Below are 25,598 nucleotides of genomic sequence, written 5' to 3'. Positions count from 1 at the left end.
TAAGTTAAATCAGCACCGATTTCGGTACTCACTAGGGGTAGCACAACTTATGCCTATGAGCATAATTTGAAGTACTGCTTGCCTCCTACCTTTAGTATTGCTATATGTTGGGCCATTCTTCAGGAGGTGAGAATGGTTTTATTTGGTACCGTTCTTCCTCATGCCTGATACTTCATACACACATGAAAGAGAGTACATTCCTGGGTTTACCATGTTTACAATATTGAAGCTCAGAACCCATATGAACCACAGGGTTCAAGTGATTTTAAAATTACTTTAAGCTGTGGGAATTGAAATTTTAATCCTGTTCGTAACTATGCTGTAGGAGACTTTCTGCAGTCTCCCAGTGTTCCTTTCAGCTGTGTTTTCTGATTGTGAGGCTGCAAATCAAGCTGATGGATGAAGTATCAAATGTTGAAATGGAGATAGTTTCCACTGTCTTTATCTGTATCTACTGATTTAGCAGTGTACTTTGAGAGTTCAGACAAATTTGTGAGTCTTAATCTCCCTTTGATAATTTCCTAATGACAGCCTCTTAATAAATAATACATTTCTAAATGTTTTTAATGTTTCTGCCTTATCAGTGTCCAGTAGCTTCTTCAGAAGAAAAGCCAGGCTTGCTGCTGATCTTTCTATTTTCTTTTATTTCTTTCTTAGGAGGATCGTGTCTAGCTCCTTGCAGTCCTCTAGCAAAAAACACTTCTTAGTTAGCTATCAGGGATCTCAAAATGCTTTCATATTTCCTTTGCTACTGTTCTCAAGCAACATAAACAAAAGGGATTTTATGGCTAGCATCCTGAGTGGGTGAACTAATGGAATTGTGCTGCACTTGAAAGACCTTTTTGACCTCGCTTCGAAAAGCCTTTTAATCTTTCAGGCAGACAGTTCATGAGCTATTAGATGATATTAGATAATAATAAGAAAGTCAGAGATCTGGAGGAATTGTTACCAAAAGCTCTAAAGGTTGATTGCTTTGATTGTTTGCATAATACACTATAACCCAGTGCTACCTAGGTTTTAAAACTTAGTTTTGATTTTGTTATGACCTTGCAAATGCATGAAAACCACTGTGTAGTATGAAATATAAATGAATGTATATATTGCAATGAACCTCTTCCAATATGTGAAACCGCCTCAGGAGTGTGCATAATAAATTCAGCCCTTTGGAGGAAAGCCCTAGCAGCAGCTGAATTTTCAGGAGTGATAATTCCATTGAAAAGTATTCCCTGTTACTCAGGCATCCTGCTTCCTAAGACCCATACAGGAGAATGCAGTATTAATCCTCAGATCAGCAGACTTCCAAGGCAGTTAATTATGTAGAACTCCATGTATCAGATGAAAATGGCAAAATAACTGCCTACAGTTGGGGAAAAGGTAATATTTGAAACAATCACCAGGAAAGCCAATAAATCTGTGGAGCTTTGAGTTTGGCCTCTCTAACAGCAATACTGTTGATGAGGTAGGGAGCAGCTGAAGGTGGCTATTTCTTACAGACTGTGTTTTGGACTATATAAAAATGATTTCACTTTTCACTTATTAAAAATATTTTTCATTTTCTCAGAGCTTATAATTTTCCAGGGTTTTTTGTGACAGTAATTTTGTGCCTCAATGATGTTTTCCCTTTCCTCACATCTGAATTTCAGGATTACAATATGCAATAGCTTTGCAAACTGTTGAACCTAAGCATACTGAGAGGTTCCCCATCCACTCTTTTCAAAACGGAAAAGCAGATGAATCGTTATTCTTTTGAGATCACCCCACAAATATCATCTCAAGCTTTAGAATTTGCTTGTGTCTGTGTTTATGCCAGATGGCTCCTGCTCAGTTGGCTGGGTCAGCATTGTACTGGAAATAGTTCTACTGTACTTCATATAGCTTTATTTACTGTCTCATTAATTTTAACTTTTCCAGAAGTTTTCCCTATTCAGAAGCCATTAGGGTTGGGTTTCATGCTGTGTTAAGAATTTTAAATAACCAGGCAGAGTCCTGTCACATTATGGGAGCAAACCAGCTATTTCAGACTGCCCAAATATGGTTGTTCTTTTACATTTGTTTGTGATCTTGAAGGTGGCCTTTTTTTGTTCTGTTACCTCAGCTTACCTTGATCACTTATTTAAAAATTATAACTGATGTGGTTGGCCAAAACTGTCATATAGCAAAGAGTGATTTGTAGTATATTCTACATAACTACAGTCCTCTAGCATGCATATTTATGTGGGGTTTTTTTATTATTTTTTACATCTGCAATTAGTAGCCTGTGTTGTGTATATTTATATGCTGGGTTTGACCTTTTATCTTACTGCATGTTCCAAAAGCGCAGCCACTTATTTTGACAGAGTGGCACAACCATTTATCACTGAGCAAAACTTGCAAAAGAACCTGGAATGATTTGTGGTACATGGGTTGATTATATGTCCTTCAGAAGCCTTCTGAAGGAAGCGGAACAGCACCTCATTTATTGTTGTAAACAACAAAAAGCCTATTGTGCAAACTGCTGCTAACGTTTGAAGGGGGCTTTTGCTCCAAGGCATGATTTGAAGTATACTCTATTTACTTGAGGTTACTGCTGGCAAAGGCTTTTCCATCACCACTTAATTTTTTCCTGCAGTTATCTTGTTCATGTTTCTTCTTCTGACTTTTATAGGAGCACGGCCATAACATCTTGAGAAAACACTCTGCAAAATAAAGTTGAGTCTAGTATATGCAGGCCTTGTAGAAACAGTGAATCCCCAACAGGATTTGAAATTGTCAATTAGTGCTGCTTGCAGGCAAACTAATCTACTATGAGTTTCAGAAGTACAGGATCCAAGGCATGACTTCAGAGTACTTTGAAGAAAAATGAATGGCTTTGCCAATAGGAACTATAGTATACTTAAACTGAGAGATAAGGTGTAAAGTAGAATCCAGAGACGTATATTTTACAGCGCTCTCCACTTTTCCAAATAATTTAAGTATCAACGGAGAGAACAATTCCCCTACCGCTTTAGAAAATCCTAATGTGGAACTCTTTTTCACTTGAGGGAGAGCATTACTGTATTAAATTGTCTTTGTTCACTGACTTGCAGTAGAATTGTTGGGAGTGTGGGGAGGGAGAGGTGATAAGGGTGGGATGGTTATTTTCTTCCCTAGTGTTTGCAGATGTAGTTGGATTCAGCTGCATTTACAAACTTCAGGCTCATTTTTTGTATTTAAGCCAAATTAAAACTTTGTACGTGAACAGTACTAGGAGGGTTTAGTAAGTCTTGTCCTAGTAAATAATTTTCCTTGATGAGAAGAGCCTAAATTTAGTGGCTGGGGGAAATGTTCTTCAGTAAAACCCAATAGCAGTTCCACTTAAAAGTAATTGTTTTTCTTTCTTGCCTGATGTGATCAGTAATTCTGAATAGGGCTGAACAGTGGCAGCACCTGCTTGTATGTGAGCACATTGTTTATTGTTGTGAGTGTATGTCTGGCATGAATTTCTCGGTGAATTTCAGGTTACTTTGCATAATTAGTGGTCCAAACTGTGTAGGTTTAGTGATAGTCCTAAATTCTTAGAAGTGTGTTCATAAGAGTGCTAACTCAGTTGTATTTAATGCAACTGATGGCTTAATTTACTTGCATTAAAGTAGAATGAGTATTCCATTTGAGGATGTCTTTGCTGTAGTTACGGTGGGATCCCCAAAATTTCTGGAGAAATAATTGGAAGGCACCTCAGGCTGGCTTTCAGGAAGGACTTCACCTGCTTGGATGGCTGCTGTTGCCTGTGCTGCAGGATCTTCAGTGTGTTCAGGTGCAGAGACATGCCCAGTGCTATGTACTTACTGAGGTCCCAGAACCTTTGGCTTGCACTAAGGTGAAAAGGATAATAATTGTCTCATCCCTTAAAAAAAAAAAAAAAAAAAAAAAAAAAACCAAACCTGAACCATATTTCAAATAGTTTCCTGAAATGCAGAGTTAGGGATCCATATTCAGGCAGTTGCCTTTCATTGTTGGCCTTGCCATAAATAAGGACAAGACCTAGCAAAACAAAAGCAAGGAGTTAGAACAATGAAAAAGATACCAAGAGGACTGTATGGTTTTGCTAGGTAATTATGCACACATATTTGATTCTTAACTTAAAGCTTTCAGGTATTGCAGAAAGAGCAGGCCTTTGGGGGGATTTGCATTCATGTGGCCTGATTGAATGAGATTAATGATGTTATTTTGGCAAAATCATTTTTATTGCCATTCTGTAAAGACCAGAAAATGTAAAACACGGAGTACTGAAAGTCACAGCTAAAATGCTGGTTTTACTTGAAAAGTGCTGAGTGCATATAATTGAAATTGAAAAGATATCTCTGTAGGAAACTACAGGTGTGACTATTTTTTATGTAAACTTGTATTCTAATATTATGGACTCCTTACAGGTCTGCTTTCTCATTTTCAAGCATAGCCTGAAAACATCTGGCATTACTCCCTTAAATCCTCCTAATCTTCTGTTTGATTAAACATGTCCAACTCTAGTTATGGGCCATCAGAGAAGCAAAAATAAAGCATGTTTCATATGCTTGCTTCAGATGTTTCTCTAGCATTTTATATGTAAAAGTTTTTGCCTTGTGTTGATATTAAAAGTAAAATCAAGTGAACAAATAAAATTGTGTCCCTGTAGCCCTTTAATGAGCACTGTTCTTTGAAAAGCAGTTTTCTTGAAGAATGGTGTCCATCTAAAATACCACTCTGTTCTGTTATGGTGTTTAATTAACAAAAAAAAAAGGTAATTAGAATTAACTATTTGCATATATTGCTAGTTTATATTTTGCTATTTTTGCTTTGAAAATTTAAATTCCTTCCCTGGAATCAGAATAAGCAGGAAGGGTAGGGGGATTTAAGATTTAGATACTGCTTATGAGGTCCTCAGTGCTGCTTTCCCACTGTATGATAGTTCATTAAAACAGTTGCTGATAATGGGCTGCTGTCTGCAAGTGCAGGAATAGTAACTTTGCCAGTCACTTTGCCTAAGGGCAGCTGGACTTTTGCATTCAGGCATGCTGACTTGCCATAGTCCTACAGTTGCTCAACGTTAAATGAAATATTGCCGCTCCTGAAGATGAGAGTGCATTTGAAGTGTATCTTTTTTGTAACATTTTATAGTAGGTGAAGTTAGAAATATTTGGATTCGGGACTCGACTCCTATCTGGTTTTGTAGCACTGCATCTCCATTTCAGTGAAGCCTACTAACACTATCTGGATAATTTGCTCTTGCTTTTTTATTTGTTTCTTTAAGACTTGTTTTACAGGGATTTGGGTAAGCCAGAGCTGCTCTTGAGTGCATGATCCTATTTTATGGATTTTTAAGACATAAAAAATTGAAGCTATTCTATCCTGGCTTCAGAAGCTATGAGGCTGAACACTCCTTTTTGCCTACGTATGAGGTTTGAAGTATTAATTGTAATGAAAAGCATTATCTATATTTGCATGTATTTTATCAGGTAGGAGGTATTGCAATAGAATTGACTTACTGATTGTGGAAGTGAATTGTGTGATTAAAATAAAAACTGTTTGTAATGACTAGAATAAAGAAGATTATGAATAATGAGGCTTTAAAAATGGAGAGACTTCCTATTGTCCTGCCTGTAGTTGAGTTCATTTAACTGTGAAGGTTAATTTTTTTTTTCTTTCCAAAAAGTGTTCTCTACAAAACATACCTCGTGCTTGCTTTTAAGGCTTCCTTTTAGGTTGAAACACCCTTTCATCCCTGGTCAAATTTGTTACAGATGTATCTCAGTGGTATAAAGAAAATGAGACCCCCAAAAAATTAATTTGCTTTTAACAGTGGTAGATTGGCCTAATTGTTTACTTCTCTAAATTCCTTTGCGAAATACTCTACTTCCCCCTGTGAGGCCAACTTATGTTACTACACAGCGAACCATATGTGATCATGCACAGTAGGAGTGAAAATTTTATCATTGTGATGTTAGAATATGGAGGAAGTAGGAACCTGAGTTTGTAGCAGTAGGACATTCAACACGCAAATGTTTGCTGTATATTTTCCACCTTATGAAGTCTGCGGAAAGTATTATTTATGGAGAACATCTGGTTTCCTGCTTCTCTGTTTTATGGTACTTACCTACTCAGTGTACTAAGAAATGTCTGCTACTTAATACCTGTTTGTTTCCTTTTTAAAATCTTGCCTAAACAGTTCTGCCAAGTGTGGAGTCTTTGTCTCATGCTGATGTCCTGTTGATGACATCTTGTTAGCATGAGCATAAGTTAGTCTTGAACAAAGTCTCTCAATGGTTCGGTCTGAGTTAGCAGAGGATCTATGACTGAGCAAAGCTGGGGAGTAAGTTTAGTAAACCTACAAAGCTGAAGGCAGCCAATTTTTTTTGTCAAGATTAATGGTAGCAATTTTGTAAAAAATAGACCAATTAAATGTGTGACTTAGGTGTTTTGATAGAAAAAGGGTTTATTGTTTTCCTGCCTCCTCCTCTCTTTTCAAGGAGTAAATTATTCCCTTCCTCCTACTTCTGTTAGGGCATACAGCTTCCTGCTCTGGAAACTCAGGCTTTGTAGGTCTAGTTAAACTAGATAGTTTATCCGTTACATCACAAATCTTGGTCATGTTACTGGCAGAGCAGTTTGAAGATCAGCTCCTTTTGTATCATTCTCTTATTTTTGCTCATTTTTCTTTTGGTAGTGAGCTGTAACAGATCACCAATAGTCTATGTGTACTAATGCCAGCCCAAAAAAAGGGACGGAAGCATACACGTAAAGCCAAGAGAAACAGAAGTTAGAGGGGACAGCGAGCTCAGCCTTTTCCTAGGAACTTGTGCTGATGGTGGCCCTGGCTATAGGAGAAACATGATCTAAATCATGACGGCCATCAGCTTATCCTTGGCTGCATGATTCTCCCATTTTCCTTGTACTTGCATTTGTGTGACTGTTAATTGTTTATGGAATAGACTAAGCTGAAAATTAGTAGGGTTTTGTTTTTTTTCTGTCATTTGGTTTTCAGGCAGATTTTTCCCCTGAATTGATTCACATAGTCATAAAGTATCAGTGACTGCAAAAGAAAGGAGGCGGGATTTATGGCAGCCCAACTGCCCTCTGACTTCCAAACAGCAGCTAGAGAATGATTAAATGATGGAATTGGTAATTTACAGACATGTATATGTGTAGAATTAAGTAGAAGATACAACATGAGGCTTGATGTCATGTTGAATGCAATTTTCTGTAAATCGTATTTTTTCATACTTTATTTTACAGTTGCTGCTAACTTACAGAAGATAGTAGATGATCCAAAAGCCTTGAAAACATTGACTTTTAAGTTGGTAAGTAGAAGCAATAAGGGAAGAAACAAACTAATTATCACAGTATTTACACAGTGTCTTGATTTTATCTCATTTACAGCTATTTTGCTGAGTAAACATGTTGACAGATAAGATGATTGAAATTGCTATGTGTGAGAGGAAAAAAACCTAAACCCTATTTTGGACAGGACATTAGGGATACGTACAGTCACACAGCTCCATAACTGTGCAGGGAGAAGGAGGTTAATTTCCGTGAATTCTGAGATTTAGGTGAGAAACTGCAGGGAGAAAATCCCTGGGAAGAATTGCAGAAACAAGGAAAGCAGAGAAAACTATAGCTGTTAGGTTAACTCCCCTCTACCCCCACTCCCTCAGCTCTGCCCTGGCTGACGTGTCCTCTGCTAATGGACATTTTGTTCCAAAACCCTTTTTTCCAGCACCTGCCAACATTTTTCTTGCATGCAGGTCACCCTCTCCACTCCTTGCTTCTCCTTAGTTATTCCCTTCAACCTTCTTTCAATTGACCGTCCACACAAGCTGATCTTGCTCCCACCGTATTTCATTACTGTTTCTCCCTCCACCGCCTCTTTCTGTCTTCTGTATATACAACATCAGACCCTGGTTTGGGGCCTGGGGCTGCTTTCTGTGCTGCATTTTGCACCCTGATCAATTTTGATGCTATCGTGACTGATCTCATTTAATATTAATAACTTTACATTGCAAAAACTTAATTCAGAATTGATGTGCTGTATTTGTTTTTATTTCTTGCTAAAATTAAGTTGAAAAATTTACATACCTAAAGTATTGAATGATTAGCTATGTAAATACCAAACTCTTACCAATTAGCTTTCAGCACCCCTTGCTGAGAGTGACTCAGCCGCATATGAAAGACCAGACTGAATGTCTGTTAGATAAGTAGGTCTCCAGAATCACAGATTTGTTTATAAAAGCAGCTGCTTCAGATGGGCTATAGAGAGCCATTTTTAGAGAGTAAGTGACCTAGTTGATGGTAATGTATTAATTCAGGATTGTTCTTCCCATGTCATTTTTTAAATACAGATTTGAGTAGTTTTAACTGATCAAATCATTTGGACTCATTTTTCCTCTACTGTCCAGTAAAATTACCAGAACTTAAACATTTCTTTTGAGAAGGGTTTGGGGTGGGGGAATAAGGACATGTAACTCAAATTGTTTTGTTTCTATGGACCTTACTATCTAAATATAGCTTAAAGGCTAATGCTTCTCTCTTTGCAGCCGATCTGTGTTGTTGCTGTCTGAACATCTAACTTACCTTTATGGTGTAGTCACTGACATCTCACCAGGAGCATTTAGATACATAGATATTCCAGAGGCTCTGTAGAAGTCTGGGTTTCTAGTTCACACACTTAAAATAGAGGCTTGAGACTCCAAAATATAATACCCCATAGTATCCAGTTAATGTTTATATACATTGAAAACAAATCCACTTGAAAATTTAGGTTGGTATTTCTGTGATTCAGTTGCTGGGGTGCAGTCAACGTCACATGGTATTTCAGATTCCAGTGAGTGAATGCTGTTACAATCCTACTCCTTGCAATTATCAGAATTAACAGACAATCCAAAATCAACATATTTGTCCCTTCTCAAGGTTAGTTCCATTGGTTAGGTAACAATTCCTGAGGTTAACTTTTTAACCTAAGTTTCTTCCTGATATTTTTAACATAGGTTTACTGCATTAGTTCCCTACTTCCTGGGAAAAGAACATAGCCACAAGAAGTATCCTAATTTATTCTTATCCTTGGATTAATTTATGTTCTGTTTCTGTATTGTGTAGTGGAGTTGCTAAATTAATTGTTGCCTAGGAGAACTCTTTGTTACCTCTTAGCAAGGTCTCACTAAATTTGAGAGCAGCACTTGTATACAACTTGATTAAAACATGTTTTGTTGGTAAATATTTCATGGGGATTCAGCGTCTAAATGTAGCTAATCCTATATCCATTTAGAGAATTCAACTGAAAAGTGCTCTTTCGTCTAAGATTTGTCCACTACTGTTTGTGGACAAGGAATCTGGTTAGTATCTTACTGCTTGCAGATTGCTTTTGAAGCCGTGAAAAGCCGAAATCAGGACTCAATAGTCAATTTGCCAGACTATCAAGCAGGTATTCTTTATTGCCGCGGCGGACGCACAGGGATCGCTCCTCCTAATGTGCGCTTTGACTGTAAAACAATTCATGGTTATATTGTCATATCACATACATATGTATTACATGTCTTGAAAAAGGCAGGGATAGGTAAATTAGTTCCCGGAAATAGTTTACATATTCTTGTCCCAGTTGTTCATGCTCAGTGATTTGAGTTGGTGGTCTTCAGGGGTTGTTCTTTTTCCATTGAGAATAATGATCTCTCATCCTCTGGCAACACCATAAGAAACACCTAAGCATAATACATACTATGAGTCCTAGGACTATTAGAATAATGATACAAAGATCTGCTTTAGCCACCCAAAATTTGGCAACCATGATGTCAACTTCTCCCAGACTTCTTGGAACCCAAAGGAAGTATCGTCTTTTCCTACTGCATGTAATATTTTAATCTGTTGCTGGATTTCCTCTAGATCTGTAGAGATCCTGCTACTTTGATCTATATATACACAACAGCTTGTATTTATGATTGTACAGACACCACCTTGGGAAGCTAATAATAAATCGAGGGCCATCCTGTTCTGCATTGTTACCTTTGACAAGCTAGATACCTCAATTTGTAGTGCCTGCAAAGCATCAGCGGTCTTATTCTCAATATTCTCTATTACTGCTGAAATATTCACTATAGTTTTCTCTAACTCAGTCACTCCTAGTGAATGAATGAGCCATCTTATAAAACTATGAAAGGCAGTAGGCCTCTCAGCTATAGCATTACTAGCTCTTTTCATTCTCATGAAGTAAGGTTTTATCCATCCAGTCTGTGGATGTGTTTTATCTAGAATAGTAATGTTCGGAACTACAGCTCCAAGGGTGCAAGTTCCTCTCCATCCTAATGGCAATATTTTTCGGGCTTTATTCCCACACAACCAGTACCATCCTGTTCCAGCAGGTACTGGCCACTCGGTAACCTTAGCTATGTGGGTTCCAATATTTTCTATTTGATTACAATTAGTAAAATTTCCTACAAACACTGTGTTATCCTGACAGTCTATCTTGCCCATCCCTTTCGGGGGGTTGCATCTCTGAATGCAGGTACTATAAGGCTCCTGTGGTGTCAGGTCGGATATATCCAGTTCTTGTTCCTGTCCCCTGCTGTTGTTCAGGGTGGTATTTATCCATAAGGAGGACCAAGATATTTTAGCTGGAATTGGGATTCCTATTAAGGGCAACCCATGGTTTAAATTTCTAGGCATCTGGGTACAAATCCAACAGTCATTTTTGTTGAAAATTTGGGTGATATTCTGAACCAGGGAGAGATATAAATTCTGTTTCCATCCTATAACCCGAAAAATTTGGCTCATGGTTATTATTACAATAGACATGTCTCGACCCATCATTCTGCCTCCGCAGTTTAAGTTTTAAAGGTCCTTTGGCTTCAGAAGTCCAGACTTGTCCTGGAGCTTTCTTCACTCGAGAGTAGTGGATCCAGGGCGTTTGTTCCTTGATTTTGATTGCAGTGAAGGTGGTCAGAAGCACCTGGTAAGGTTCATCCCACCTCTCTCGGAGAGGATCACCTGAAAAAGTCTTAATATAAACCCAGTCTCCAGTCTCAAAAGGGTGGACCAGATGATCCAGTCCCTTTGCTCTGGTTCCCAGAACTTGTTTATTTACCTGTTACAATTGTTTCCCTAATGATATCAGATCTTGTTGGAGGCTCATATCTCCAATTTGGCCAACATCTCCTTTTCCAAACTTAGCTTGATACGGTCTACCATACAATATTTCAAAAGGACTCAAATTTTCTTTAACTCTTGGCTTGACCCGTAGCCTGAGTAAAGCTATGGGTAAGGCCTGATACCAATACAGGTTAGAATCCTGACAGATCTTTGCTATCTGTTGCTTAATTAAATGATTTATCTTTTCTACCTGACCACTAGCTTGTGGTCGGTAAGGAGTATGTAGGCTGCCAATCAATACCCACGATTTTGCTCACTTGTTGAACTACTTGTGCACAGAAATGTATCCCCCTATCAGAAGAAACTGTGAGAGGTACCCCAAATCATGGTACAATCTGGTTCAACGATGCTTTGGTTACCTCCCTTGCTTTATTGGTTCTACATGGAAAAGCCTCTGACCAGCCTGAGAAGGTATCTGTAAGTACCAATAAGTATCGACGCCCCCCCTTTTATTGGGAGTTCAGAAAAATCAATTTGCCACTGGTCTCCAGGGGAGTTTCTCTGTCCGATCACACCCCATTGCAAATGGTTCCCTGTGTTAGAGTTATTTTTAAGACAAATTTCACACTGTTGTGTTACCTGATTCACAGTGGCATATAAGTTTTGTTCTATCCGTCTTTGGCCCAAATATTTATACAGGGCATCTGCTCCCCAGTGAGTCCTTTCATGTTCTTTCCTTACTAAACACCATACTAATTTTGAAGGTAATATAATTTTCCCATCAGGTGACTGGGCCCATCCCTTATCAGGGATGTTTCCTCCTAATTCTTGTATTAATTCCAAATCAGTCTTAGAATAATTTAGTTGTTCTACCTCTGTTAGGCTTTCATGCCTATTATCAGGAAATAAAGCTGAGACTACCTTTAAAGTTGCTTTTTCTGCTGCCCGTTTAGCCTCATAATCTGCCAGATTTTTACCTCTTTCTGAGTCAGTATTACCCTTTGAATGTCCTCGGCAGTGCATGATGGCAACTTCAAGCAGTAGTTGGACTGCTTCCAACAGCCGGAGTACTTCTTCAGCATGTTTTATCTTTTTTCCTTGGCTAGTCAGGAGTCCCCGTTCTTTCCATATGGTTCCATGAGCATGGACTACTCCAAATGAGTACTTAGAGTCCGTCCAAACATTAACCCTTTTTCCTTTTGCCAGTTCTAGGGCCCTAGTTAGGGCAATAATTTCTGCTTTCTGTGCCAATGTTCCAACCGGTAACGGCTGGGCTTCGATTACCTTTTCAGTGGTGGTAACTGCATATCCCGCCATTCGGGTACCTCCTGTGATGAAACTGCCACCATCAGTGTACCATGAAACCTCCACGTTTTCTAGTGGTACATCTTTTAGGTCCGGTCTGCTGGAGTAGACAACTTCCATGGTCTCTGTGCAGTTGTGTCCCAGTGGTTCTACTGTAGCTGTGAGCTCATTCAGGAAAGAAGCTGGGTTTACAGTGTTAGAAGTCTTAAGTAGTCTCAAGTGATATATCATCCGATTCTACCAGAATGGCCTGGTATTTCAGAAACCTAGAAGGAGAAAGCCAATGGCTCCATTTCTGTTCTAGTACTGCTGAAACTGCGTGTGTCACCAACACCATCACCTTTTGCCCGAGGGTGAATTTTCGTGCCTCTTCAATATTCAGGATTACTGCTGCTACTGCCCTCAAGCAGCCTGGCCAGCCTTTACTGGTCTCATTGAGTTTTTTGAAAAATAGGGCACAGCTCTTGTGTAGGGTCCTGTTTTTTGAGCAAGGACCCCTAGGCTATTCCCTGTCTCTCATGGGAATATAGCCAAAAGGGTTTGGTAGGATCCTGTAGCCCCAAAGTTGGAGCTTTCATGAGGGCTTTCTTAAGAGCTTTAAAAGCATCTCTGGCACACTTAGTCCATTTTAGCTGTCTAGGATTTTCCTTCAAAAGTTCATATAAAGGCCTTACCAGTAGTCCATAGTTATCAATCCACAGGCGACACCAACCGGTCATCCTCAGGAACGTTCTGAGTTCTTTTATCATTTGGGGAAGAGGGGTTTTGCAGATTGCTTCTCTTCATGATGTCCCCGGTTCCCGTTGTCCTCCAGAAAGTTCATATCCTAGATAAGTCACCTGCTGTCGCACCATCTGGGCTTTCTGTTGTGAGACTCAATATCCATTTAAGCCTAAAAGGTTTAATAAGCTTACAGTCCTTTGAATACACTCTTCCTGTGTTTCTGTGGCTATTAACAAGTCATCCACATACTGTAAAAGCATTCCATTAACTAGAGGGGGATTCCAAGACTCAAGTTCTTTGGCTAATTGATTGCCAAAATGGTTGGGCTGTTCTTGAATCCTTGGAGCAACACTGTCCAGGATAGTTGGGTCTTGCGTCCTGTTGAGGGGCTTTCCCACTCAAAGGCAAACAATTTCTGACTTTCCTTGGCTATGGGCAAGCAGAAAAATGCATCCTTTAAATGTAGAACTGTAAACCAGGCTTGTTCCGTTTTTAACTTTGTCAATAAATTGTATGGGCTAGCCACCACAGGGTGGAGATCCTTAGTTATTTTGTTAATTGCTCTCAGATCCTGTACTACCATCAGGCTTCTTAACAGGCAGCATAGGAGTATTGTATTCAGATTCACATTCAACAAGTAGTTTGTTTTGCAGCAAACTGCTTATTGGTTTCTCTATCCCTTTACAATCTTCAGTTTTCAGGGGGTATTGTTTCTGTTGAACCCCTCTTTAAATTCTATTACTATAGGGGTAGCATTTTTTGCTCTTCCTGGGGTCCCTGTAGCCCATAGCCCCGGAAATACCTCGTTGACTATCTCTTCTATCTCCCCTGAAGTCCCTTCTTCCTCTTTAGGAGAGATTAATGCCAGGTTCAGAAGCTGAATCAGTTGTTCCTCTTTTACTTTTAACTCCATACTTCCCTGTTTGAAAGTTATCTCAGCTTCTAGTTGTTCTAACAAATCTTGTCCCAATAGGGGGTTTGGGTGATTTAGGTAAATACAAGAACTGATGTACCCCAGTCTGTTTTCCCAACTTAAATTTGAGTGGTTTTAGAAAGTATGCCTTCTCTTGTTGGCCAGTTGCTCCTATTACCTTGACAAAATCCTCACCGACTGGAGTTAATTCCTGATTTAAAACCGAATATGAAGTGCCAGTGTCTACCAAAAATTCTACTTCTCTTTCTGTTTTCCCTAGCTTTATTTTAACCAGTGGATCCTCTAGGGTAGATGTCCCGGGTCCCTGTCAATCAACTTAAACTTCAGCTATCAAGTTTCTCCTCTGACGCTTTGGGCACTCGTTGGTTTCCAATGTCCTCTCTCCCTACAAACTGCACACTGATTCCTGTCCAACAGCCTATTCCTGAACAGTTTGCCTCTTCCACCATTACCAGTCGTTCCTTTCTTTTCTAATACTGCCACCGTGGCTGTAGCTACCTTAGTCATCCTTCCACCTTCTGTATCCTCTCGATTCCTAAAAACTCTTCAAGCCTCTTCAAACAATCTTTCTAAATTCTTATTATCAGGTTCCTTAACCCGCTGCAGTTTTCTTCTAATGTCTACTGAAGACTGTCCTAGGAACAGGGAGACTAGCTGCTGTTGTCCCTCCTCAGAGGAGGGATCTAGGGTAGTATATTTTCTCATTGCTTCTCTTAAACATTCCAGAAAGTTAGTAGGGTTCTCGTTATACTCCTGTTTTACCACATAGAGTGCTGACCAATTCACCGCTTTTGGTACTGCATTCCCTATTCCATATTTAATCCACTTCTGATACTGTTTCAATAGCTGATATTGACCTGCATCATTAAGGTCCCACCCTCCAGGTGGTCCCTGCAATGGGACACGATCATTCACGGTCCCCTGCTATCTGTGCCTCCACTTGATTACCAGCAACTCTAATCACTATCTTTAAAGGGTACTTTAACTTTAACTGGTCTATCTGGTCCTACTGCTTCCTGCAGTGGAGCTATCACTTTAGTTCGAAGTGATCGGAGAAGACATACCAGTCCCTTTCTCCGTACCACTTTCTTCTTCATCTCCCAACTCTGGGGAAGATAGTCCTGATCTAGGGGTAGGAAGCAAAGACAGTGAAGGGGATCTAGGCCGACACACAGGTCCATCTAATAAAGAATCCTCGTGTATCTCCTCCTTTCTCTTAGGTTCTTTCACCTTCAGACACCTCTGTCCAATACAAGCCGAACAACACCTCTTCAACTTGCCCTGTTCCTTCTCATTATTTCTCTTCTCCTACTCTAATGCCAACACCAAAGGATCCCGTGGGGGAATATTTATACCACACTCCTTCTGCCACTCAGGGTGGTCTCTCAATTCAAAGAACATGTCAGCATACAATACCTCATCCCATTTTCCCTCTCTCCTTAAAAATAGCATTAAGGTGTTATAATTTAAAGTTCCGTTGAAAGGCCATTTTTCCTCATTATCCAATTTATACAGTGGCCACCACTGATTGCAATATTTTATCAAACTTTTCCTGTCCACGACCCCTCCTGGGGGTCCCCCTGTCTCCTTCCAGTATGCCAAAATGCACCCTAAAGGACTTTTCTTTAGAATCTCACTGCTGTTTCCCCCCCATTTTGTTTTCTTTTTTATGCCGCACACAAACGTTACTGTGTATATAAATGAATCAGAATAGCACAGTATTGGTCAGTAATCGAGTAGGCAATAAGGTTATAAGGGTCCTAAGACCCTACAATCACTTCGTTTGTCTCTGGCCATACCCCTGGCTGGATAACAGAACCACAGATCAGAACTCCGCACTCGCCCTGCAGCTGTGCTGCATTCCAGTCATTCACTACTCACACCAGAGTTAACTCAGTTCACTCACACAGTTTGTCAAACTTAAACCAGTCTTCAATACCCAGTTCCTTATAACGATATCCAAGATCAATAGCAATAGATCAACACTGTATCACAATACCAATACTACCACAAGTAGTACAAACATGTGCTGATCTCTTACACCTCCAGTTACAGAGAAGATAGCAGTCTTTTTGCACATATTCATACGGCTAGTGGAACCCCACAACACTTACTACAACAATAGCACACAAAAAACAATATTCCCAAAATACCAATTCCGATTAACACACTCCAGGTAATCATTCATTTAACCAAGTGACTACCACACCAGGTACCAACTTACGGCCACTGAGTCAGTACTACCTTTTGGGGCTCGAGCTTAACACTGGGCTTGCCTACCCCTACTGGTCTTTACCACTTGGCTAACCTTACCCAATAAAAATGTTTAAAAATACCTTTCCAGAAGATGGTCCTTGTCTGCTCCCGCAGTGATTCAGGTGAGTCGAGGAGTCCATCTGGGAAGATCCCAGGGGTACCCTAGGGAGTCCCCTCTCAGCGGATCCTGCAGCTGAGCAGAGAGGGTCCCATTTGAGGTGCCAACTGAAGCCGTGAAAAGCCAAAATCAGGACTCAATAGTCAATTTGCCAGACTATCAAGCACGTATTCTTGATTGTCGCAGCGGAGGTGAAGGGGATTGCTCCTCCTAATGTGCGCTCCGACTGTAAAACAATTCATGGTTATATTGTCATATCACATACATATGTATTACATTCCTCGAAAAAGGCAGGGATAGGTAAATTAATTCCTGGAAATCGCTTACATATTCTCCTCCCAGTTGCGCGTGCTCAGTGATTTGAGTTGGTGGTCTTCAGGGGTCGTTTACTTCATCCACTCCTCTTCTTTACCTTGTCCTTTTGGTGAACTCCAGCTTCTACCCCCCTTATTCCACTGTCAGAACAACACAGCCGGTACCAGCCGGCTCCCCATCCTTGGCTATCCTCATATCGACAAAGTGCCAGACGCTTTGTTCTCCTACATGCCTTCCAAGGCCTGCAACAAAGATGGGCGATTGGCTACTAATCTCTCCTCTTTCACATTCCCTACAGTGTTAGTTTCTTATCTATAGTTTACTTCATATGATTAGTAAGTTAATCTAAAACACAATGCTAGCAATTTAAGAAATATCTACAGTTGGCGTCACAAAGGTCCTTTTGTTAACCCTTTTGCATCCCTTCACTTTTGCTGGTATTTTGCTGGTATATATTTCTACTCAAACGGCAAGCATTTTCATCTTTGGAGAAAAAAGAGCAGCATCTTATGTCTTAACTGGTTTTGTCTTTATTGCCAAAATGGTAAAGAAAGTTATTAAAGTGAGGTGTCTGGATGAATCTGTCTTTACATTTGGATCTCCCTCTTGCATATTTTTTTAACAGTGCATCTGTGATCTCACAATGATGTTATTCTACAGAACTTATATGGTATTAAGCCTCCCTTAGTTGTCTTGGCTAACAGAATGATGACTTCCCTGCAGGATCCAGCTGTCCACACTTTGGGAAGGAGGCTGCTTTAATACACAAGTAATTTTGACAACACTCAAGGAAACACAAATTATTGTGCAGCATAGTTTGCATTTTTTGTAAGGATTTTTCATATAAGAAGGGAGGAAAAAACCATTAATGAAAGGATGCATTCAGACATTAAATAGTGAATTGCAACTTCTAAGAACTTTTCTTTCATGTCGCCATATGTATATAGTAGTTGTACTTATGCTAAGCACAAAATATAAGTTCCAGGTGCATTAAATATTAGACAATATTTCTTGACAAGGAAGGCATTTAAAAAATCTATAGGTATCTAGATATGTTACTTAGTATGACTTTGAGGAGACTGATAGTTAGCTAGAGTGTAGAACAGTGTTGTTAATATTAGGGGTTTTTGTCACATTTTAAGTGCAAAATTCAAACTCCATTTATTTAGTAAATTTGTAATCCAAAAAACATTGAGATATCTTAATAGTAACCAATGGTGATGATCTCAGACAAGTTTAACTTGCTACTTTAGTGGAATAAGACCTGTGAAATACTCTCTGAAGAGAGAACTTCTGTTCTCTGTGTCTGATCAAAGGAAATTTGAAGGAGTAGCCCAATGTAATGCTTCCACAAGTATTGAGCGAGTTTATTTTTGGTCATGAAAACTCATGAAAGGTCTTCTCCTTGTATTGCATATACACAAACCAGTTCTACTCAAGGGTTCAACTGCTACTAATGCAATGAGAGGATCAAGAGCATTTTTATAGGGTGAACCAATTGTTCTGATGGTTTTGGGGGGAATATGCCAAAGAGTCTAAAGGCATCTGTCATAAGTAATTTACCATTACACACTGTTCAAACAATTGTATTATTATTTTGATTATCTACCACACAGGTGAAGAATGAAGAAAACTTTATTTGAAATGCAGTCACTTCTGTCCTACAGAAGCAAATTTTGCATTTAAAAATCAGAATATAAAAATATTTTGCTCACAGCATGTATAATTTTTTAAAGCAGACGTAAAGTGACAGTTCATTCCTGAGTAAGGTGGTTTTATATTCTTACCGTTATTTGTGAAAAATGAACTGATTACTTGTGCCAGTTTGTACTGTGACAGACTTTACTGAAGAATCTCAACTATACAATTTTAAGTATTAGATTGTACTGTCAGAAAGAAGCTGTCCTTTCACAAATCTTAGTATTTACTCTTTGTAGACTGCTTCAATCTCTTGTTTAAAAATTCAGTAGATTGGTATTCCAGACAGGCTTGGTAGCTGGACTCATGAGACAATTGGTGTCTTACAGCACAACAGTTAAAGATGGATTTTATACATGTAGGTTATTTGCTCTCCATGAATGAAAACAGTGTGCTCACATGAAAAAGTTTCAGTCTGGAAACTCTGGGTTAAAGAATTTGTGTCTGTAAGTGTTCATTTCCTGGTATTTTTTTCATCATTTTCAATATTGATTAAAAGAGTTTGCTAACATGGAGGATGCAGGTGGCTGACACTGACATAGGATACGCCAAGCAGTCTGAAAACTTTCCTTCAAGTAAGCTGTTTGCTGACTAGGCAATATGGGGAAAATTTATAGCCTGGCTGTGAAATCTTCCTTTGTAGCATGTATATACTAAATATTTCTGTTTGTACTTGCAGGCCTCTGGCTGTGATGGCACTGAGATTCCTGATGAAGTGAAACTGATTGGGTTTGCTCAGTTAAGTGTCAGCTGATGTCTGTCCCTTGACCCCAAGCCGAATTGCGAGATTGCGAAGAGGCCAGCTTAGATGCAAAGGAAAATTAATGCACCACACACTGAGTTCTGCTTCATTCTCTAGCAATTCACAAAGTCAGAACAAGCAAAGCCCACAGCTACACCGCTGCTGCTAACATTCAAAATGCTACTAAATGTCTCTTAGCCGTTGATTTGGATTCCCCCTAAGTGAAAAGCCTGTGGAAATGCACTCAGGTGTCTGTATTTATTGGTTACAAAAGGAATTTTCTATCAAGCTTACTTCTTTCATAAACTTTGAGTGATACTATTTTACCTGTACTTGTGGTTGATAATACTGCCTCTGTTCTGTTATACTTAGAGATTAACATAAATATAAAAGTTAAGAATTATTAGCCAAACTTGAATTCTAGTTTTAAAACTGTGAATTTTATTTTTCATATATTTATGCATTACACATCCTAGTAATAAGAAAATGATTTGACTTGATTACGCGCTATTTGCAGTTAATCTCCCATTATTCAAAAAAAATTCAGGTATATCTTTGAAGTATTTGGTAACTTCTAGAGTTTTTTTGAAATAAATTAATTAGGCATTAGCAAGCTTTTGTTGGTTGTATGTCTAAAAACCAGTCCACAAACTGATTGTTAAGGGAGTGGGAGGTGCCTTGCAGACATTAATGTTTTAAGAATGTGCCTGAGGCTGCTTAAATAAATAATCTCCATTTTCTAGAAGTACCATACATATGGTACAATATATATAAATACATATAGTTATCTGGGCAAGGAGGGGATATACAGTAGCAAAGGTGTTAGAGTATTTTGACTATGCTTAATTGGGGAGTCTGAGCTAGAACTACTTTGAACTGTTGTCGTTAAGGTAGACTGCTTACTGTGTCCGTCTCTGATCTGACTTATCCTTAATGATAGAAACCAGTTTCATACAGGTGATAAAAACTTGAAGAAAGGAACTGAAGCTTTACTTGAAGTTACCAAGGTGGAGTGAAAATAATAGGGCTTTGTGCAATGATCAAGTAAAACTGTTACAAAGAAAACAGTTCTGACCCAAGTAGTCTTATGCTTAACCTGTGACATAGATGTTATGGAGCTAGCAAACTTTAGAAAGACTTTCAAATTTGGAGACATGTTTCTTGGAGGTTACAATTTAAACTACTTCCTAGCTAATCCTAGATAATCGGCAGCTCTTCAATGTACTAAAAATGGCAAATATATATTATTAAGAGAAGTTATTTATAATGCCTTGTCATAATCGTTGAGGTGTTCTAGAGCCATTTGCATACGACTCAATGTAATCCCATCCCATCCTACTGTTTACATGATGATTACTCCAAGATGACTGCAAAGTTTAAAAAAAATAAAATAAAATAAAAGTGTATGGCACAAACAGATTTGTATTTTGAATTTCCATGCTCTGTATGCATTTCAATGGCTGCGCAGCAGGTTGATGTTGTAAGTGTCTGCTGCCCTTACTTAATTTACAAGCGGCACCTGCGCAAGGGACCTGATTCCTGGCTTTGTGGAGGAGAAGGGGAGAAAACATTGCTTTCTTGCTCATGGGAGAGAGTTGCTCTTGACTGCTTGCTTTCCAGTGCTTTGTGTAAGCCATTTTTAAGACTCCTAAGGTGTTTGCACTTCAAGAAATCATTAGGTTATTCAGGGCAGGACCTGTATGCCCATGGGATGCAGGTTTGTGTGGGGAAGAGGGTGAGAGGGGCCCGGGGCGGGGTGGGGTGGGGGCTGAGACCTGCTGCCCCCAGCCCCAGGTGCGGGGCTGGTGGCCACAGCTGAGGCTCGCTGGGGTGGTTCAGGCCCTCCTCGGGCAATTGGTGCCCTCAGGCCCATTAGCGTGGGGAGCCCTGGCCCTGGGTTTTGGCAGTGTGGCAGGGGCTGGGTGCTGTGCTGTGGGGTGGAAGGGCCCTGTGCTCTTGTGGGGCCTGGCCTGCAGCCAGCTGCGGGCAGCAAACAGAAATGGTAAGTACCAAATTTCCTCAGTGACAAAAAATGGTGTGTCTTCCCTTAGCTTTGGGGTGTCTTTGCAAGTGTGGGTGTGGCATTACTGATAATCTGCTTGGTATTTCTTCCCCATTAAGGGTGTCTTACCTTAGCGCCCTGTACTCGGCCGTCCATCCCTTGCCTTGCCTTGGCTAAGGCTTTGCCTCAGTCAGCTTGTGCGTGCTTCGGGCCTGGCTCCCGGGGGCCAGCCGGAGGGGGAGCCGGGCAGGGGACCTGCGGCAGGTGCCAGCGGCGCCACCATGGAGGGACCCCCCCAACTGCCCCCCGGGGGGGGGAGCCTCCGCCTCGGCTGTGGGGGGTGAGATCGTAGGGCACTGTGTTCTGTCTGATCTTGGGAGCAGGCTGCAATTCGGCAGCAAGTTATCCATTAGCAACCTTTGTGTTGGAGTAAGAGTAAATTGAAAGGTACCTTAAATTACGCATCTGCAAGGGAAACAGTTGGTAATCTGCAATGCTGCAGTGGGGTGGATGCTGAGTGAGACCCAAAGGAGTTAAGTTCAGAGCATTGCTGTTAAGTTATTTTTTGTTACATACACTAATGTATGCTTCTCAAAACGTTGCAGCGGTATTGACTAATCCACCTGCAAAGCAGTTAGCTGGTTAGCTTTCTTTTTCAGGCAAAGAAATGAAGGCTCAGGGAAGCTTGTTGTTTTCACAGATCTATAAAAGAAGTGGGAATATATAATTGGATGAAAATCGTGTTCCACTTGCTATACGCCTCCCTGAAGGCTGGGAAAAAGGTGTTGGGGTATGAGTAGCAACTGTCAAAAGTGCTCATCTGCTGTGTTGGTTGGGGCTGCAGGAGGTATCTAAATAAAGAAGAATGTAATACTTTAATTGAAGCAGTCAGCAGTATTGTACCAAGATAAAGCTGTAACAGTTGCTGCTCACTTGCAGTCTGATGCAGAAACATACCAGTGCTTCACTGAGCTTCCTTGGTTCACTGAGATGGCAAATTCATGCAGCAGTGTTACTTATTGCAGCTGTGTTGGTTTTGTCAAAGTTTTTTGGGTGCTGCTGAGGTATTGTGAATAAATACAATGTGAGTGAAATGAGTTCAGAAGGACAATGATCTGAAAGAAAAGGTAGCTAAAGCTTTAGCGTCTGTTAAAATGAAGTTTATAAGTAGTTTATTCTTGCAGCTATATATAGGTGAAAGAAAGGTAAAATACACAGGAGGTTGCAGTAAAAAGTAGTGTGCAAGCAATGATAGAGTAGAAATAGATACCAAATGTAATGGGAATTTGCTTTCTGAATACTATATTCACATCCTCTGGTGAATAACAAGGGAAAAGAGGAAACCGGTAGCTATTCATTTATTCATGTTTACATTGAAAAGCATTTAGGAGATGGGTACAGTTGTCATATGTATGACATGACTTGCCCCAGAGCGGTTGTGGTGTTCCTGTTAGAAAGGTGTTGCTAGACAATACCTCAGGCCTGTTGCTGGCTGGAGCACCTGGTTGCATCTCTAGGAAGAGGTCCCTAATTAACGAGGTGAAGCTGGAACAGGTGACCTACCCATATAGCTGTCTCTGAAGCCAGGAAAATAGGGCTTAATTATATGGTTCTAAAAATACAGTCATCTGTAGTGATGTTATATGCCAGTGCTTGCAGCTGGGCACTTGAGGCTCTGTGGGCTGATGAATGTTGATGTCTGTGGAGCCAGCCCTGTCACTGTGCTCCGCTTCAGCGTGCTGGAAGTAGCTCTGTGCTGTGAACTGAGATGGAAGTCAGTGGATGAAACACAGCTCTGTAATTTATTATTTCCAAAGTGCTAAAAAGGATGAATATAAACACCAAATTTAGCTCAGCACAAAACCAGGTCTGGAGAATAAAGGAGAGGAGGGACGTTTCCCGCCTTTTCTCTCCTGGGACTCCAGCGTGGGCTTCGGGCCAGGAGAGCTGCCTCCTGCTCTGGCAACGTATGCTTTTCATGCCAAGAGAGCGGGAGCGCACGTCTTTTTCCTCTGACAAGTGCTGACTTCAGATTTTCCCACTGACACATACAGAGAGTTGCATTCAAACTGCAGTGCAGCTAGCTAGTTGTGACGCTTTTGCTTTCTAGAAATACCCTCCTACGTGCTACCACAATTTCCTCTATAGACCCCTCTGTCCCAGAGCACCCTTCTGCTTGGTGCGTGGAGGTGGAAGGGGGAGCAGCGAGATAAGCCAGGAAATGTCACTGAATTTTCTCTCCCCCACGTTCTCTCCTGAGATAAAGATGAATGTGTGCCTTGTCAGCCAGATTGGTCTAATTTAAAATCTCCAATCTGGGGCCTTCCAGAGCAGTCCTATAAAATCTGATTTTGGGGCATCCCTTCAGAATGTTTTTAAACACTGCTGTTTCTCAGAGAGGGAACGCTGTGTGCAGCTTGTAAATGGTGTGCCTCCCCCTCATGCTTTTCTTAATCAGAGATTTGTTTTCCTTTTCACCACCTACCTCTGCATAATGATGTTGGGTGGTAAGATTGGCCTGTGCCTGAAATCAATTAGCTCTGATGATGAATCTGACACAGACCTAAAACACTGCTAATTGAGTGCATTGAAAATGCTGATTTTTCTTTAGCAGGGAGCAGAGGATGCCCCCTCCCCCCAGTGTTTTTTTCAAAGCAGCAAAAAAATATGAGATTTTGTTGATAACAAATAGCAGTTGGTATATTTTTTTTCCTCTGGATCAGTTGCGATATAACTTTATTCAGTGAATTGCTGTGGGTTTTTCCACTGCATCAAGTGGGCAGCCTTTCCACCCTCTTGCAATGTACTCATGCCTGTGGATGCACTAAGAATGCTAATTACTTTAAAATGAGGAGTTGGAAAAGCAGCAGGAGCCTCCATCTTCGAGTTCCCTGTGTATGTGCTCTGCTAATCTGCTGGTGGAGCAGCTGGATTTACTCAAACCATGAAAACTCTGACAAAGTCTGTTTTACTTGTGTTTCATTACACAATGGTCGGATGAAATATCCGGGTGTATTAGTTGAGCAGTGTGACATTTTTAGTTATTCATTTTCCCTCAGTGACTAAAAGTAACATTACAGTGCACATAAAAATGTGGTTTTATAGCTGCTTTATGATTGTTAGATTGATGCGCGTCAGGCTGCTTGCATAGTCACGGTAATGTTGAACCAAACTCAGTAGTTGTGACGTTGTCTGCTTCTAATAATGTTCAGAATATGGGCAATGGTGGATCAATGCGCAATTACAGGGGCTTGGAAGAGTGTATGGTAAGAAGGATAAATATTTAATTTTCACTGCATAAACCAATAGGGAGGCAATCTTGCCCTTTTCAGGGCATGAATATTTTGTCATCTAATTTTCAAATGTGAATTTGAAAGGCTGTGCTTGTTTACTGTCTCAGTGGGGTGTAGAAAATCACTTACGCAAGTGGATGCGTTTATGTAGAGGAACAGCGATGAGAAATAGAATTGAAGTAGATGGAAAATACACGCCTCTCCTTTTTTATTTTTCCCCATAGGTACAAATCTTAAGAATTAATGAAACCCAGCTATCTTTCAAATGTGGACATCCCCCCTTCCTGGAAAGAAACTAAGTGGTTATTTGGTTCTTTTTTCATCCATGTAATAATTCAGATTCATTAAGGAAAGGTGCTGTTCATGCATAGGAATGCTGGGGTTCGTTAGGTTTACTTTGAGCAAAAGGCTTTTCTAGTTTTGTCATGTTTACTGTGCATCTGTAGACCCTATAGCTCTAGCTTTGTTTCCTTTGAGGATAATCAAGGTGTGACATCTCAAATGTAACAGAATTTAAGGTTATTTGGCAACACAGCTATCTCTTCACATAAAGGTAGTGCGTGTGGCCGTCATCAACAGGCAAGTAAAATAATGAACCAGAAGAACAGGAATGTGTCCGGTGGTTTTGAGGAGGTGGACTCTGCTACTCAGGTCATATAAAAACATATAAATAGGCAAAAAATGTATACCTCCCTGTAGCAAAACTCCTCTGTTCTGGAAGATGGACTGTGTAGTGCTAAATTGGAAAGCCTCTTTAAGGGAGAGGTTCGCATTTCTGCCTGCATCTCTGCTGCTGAAAGCTTGGAACTGGTTTTGTGAAGCATTCTGGTATTGGGAGGGGGGGAGGGGGAAAAAAAAGGAAAGTGGGGGCCGGGGAAGCAAAGCAAAAAAACCAACCCCCTGAGGCTGATGTACTTTGATATTAGAGCCTGTACCTGTGCTGTTTCATAATGTAAAGGGCAAGGAAAAATTTTGAAGACTGTTGGCAGGAAAGCTCCTTATGTCTCTTAACAGTTACTCTTCTCTCGAATGCATCAAAGAAGGTTGAGGGACCAGAGTACGACATTGTTATTGTTAGCCTTAACCTGTTGGTATTTATATTATTAAGGTTGCTGAAAGTTTGGTTGCTTTGCTCAGGCAAATGA

The 25,598-nt window shown here is 40.2% G+C and overlaps 1 protein-coding gene across 1 annotated transcript in view; it reads left to right on the top strand.

Annotated features, from left to right (window-relative positions):
• The window catches only part of STK39 (serine/threonine kinase 39), a 112,524-nt gene extending 93,354 nt beyond the window's left edge, over nt 1-19,170 (top strand). Inside the window, exons 16-17 of the mRNA XM_035896223.1 lie at nt 7,228-7,292; nt 19,096-19,170. Coding sequence (XP_035752116.1) covers nt 7,228-7,292; nt 19,096-19,170 — 140 coding nt within the window. The remainder of the gene's footprint in view (nt 1-7,227; nt 7,293-19,095) is intronic.
• Nucleotides 19,171-25,598: the final 6,428 nt, after the last annotated feature.

Source organism: Egretta garzetta, unplaced genomic scaffold, assembly GCF_000687185.1.
Source record: "Egretta garzetta isolate BGI_Z169 unplaced genomic scaffold, ASM68718v1 scaffold16, whole genome shotgun sequence".
NCBI classification, from domain to species: domain Eukaryota; kingdom Metazoa; phylum Chordata; class Aves; order Pelecaniformes; family Ardeidae; genus Egretta; species Egretta garzetta.
Note: the sequence above shows the minus strand (reverse complement) of the source record. Positions and strands in the feature narration are given on the sequence as shown.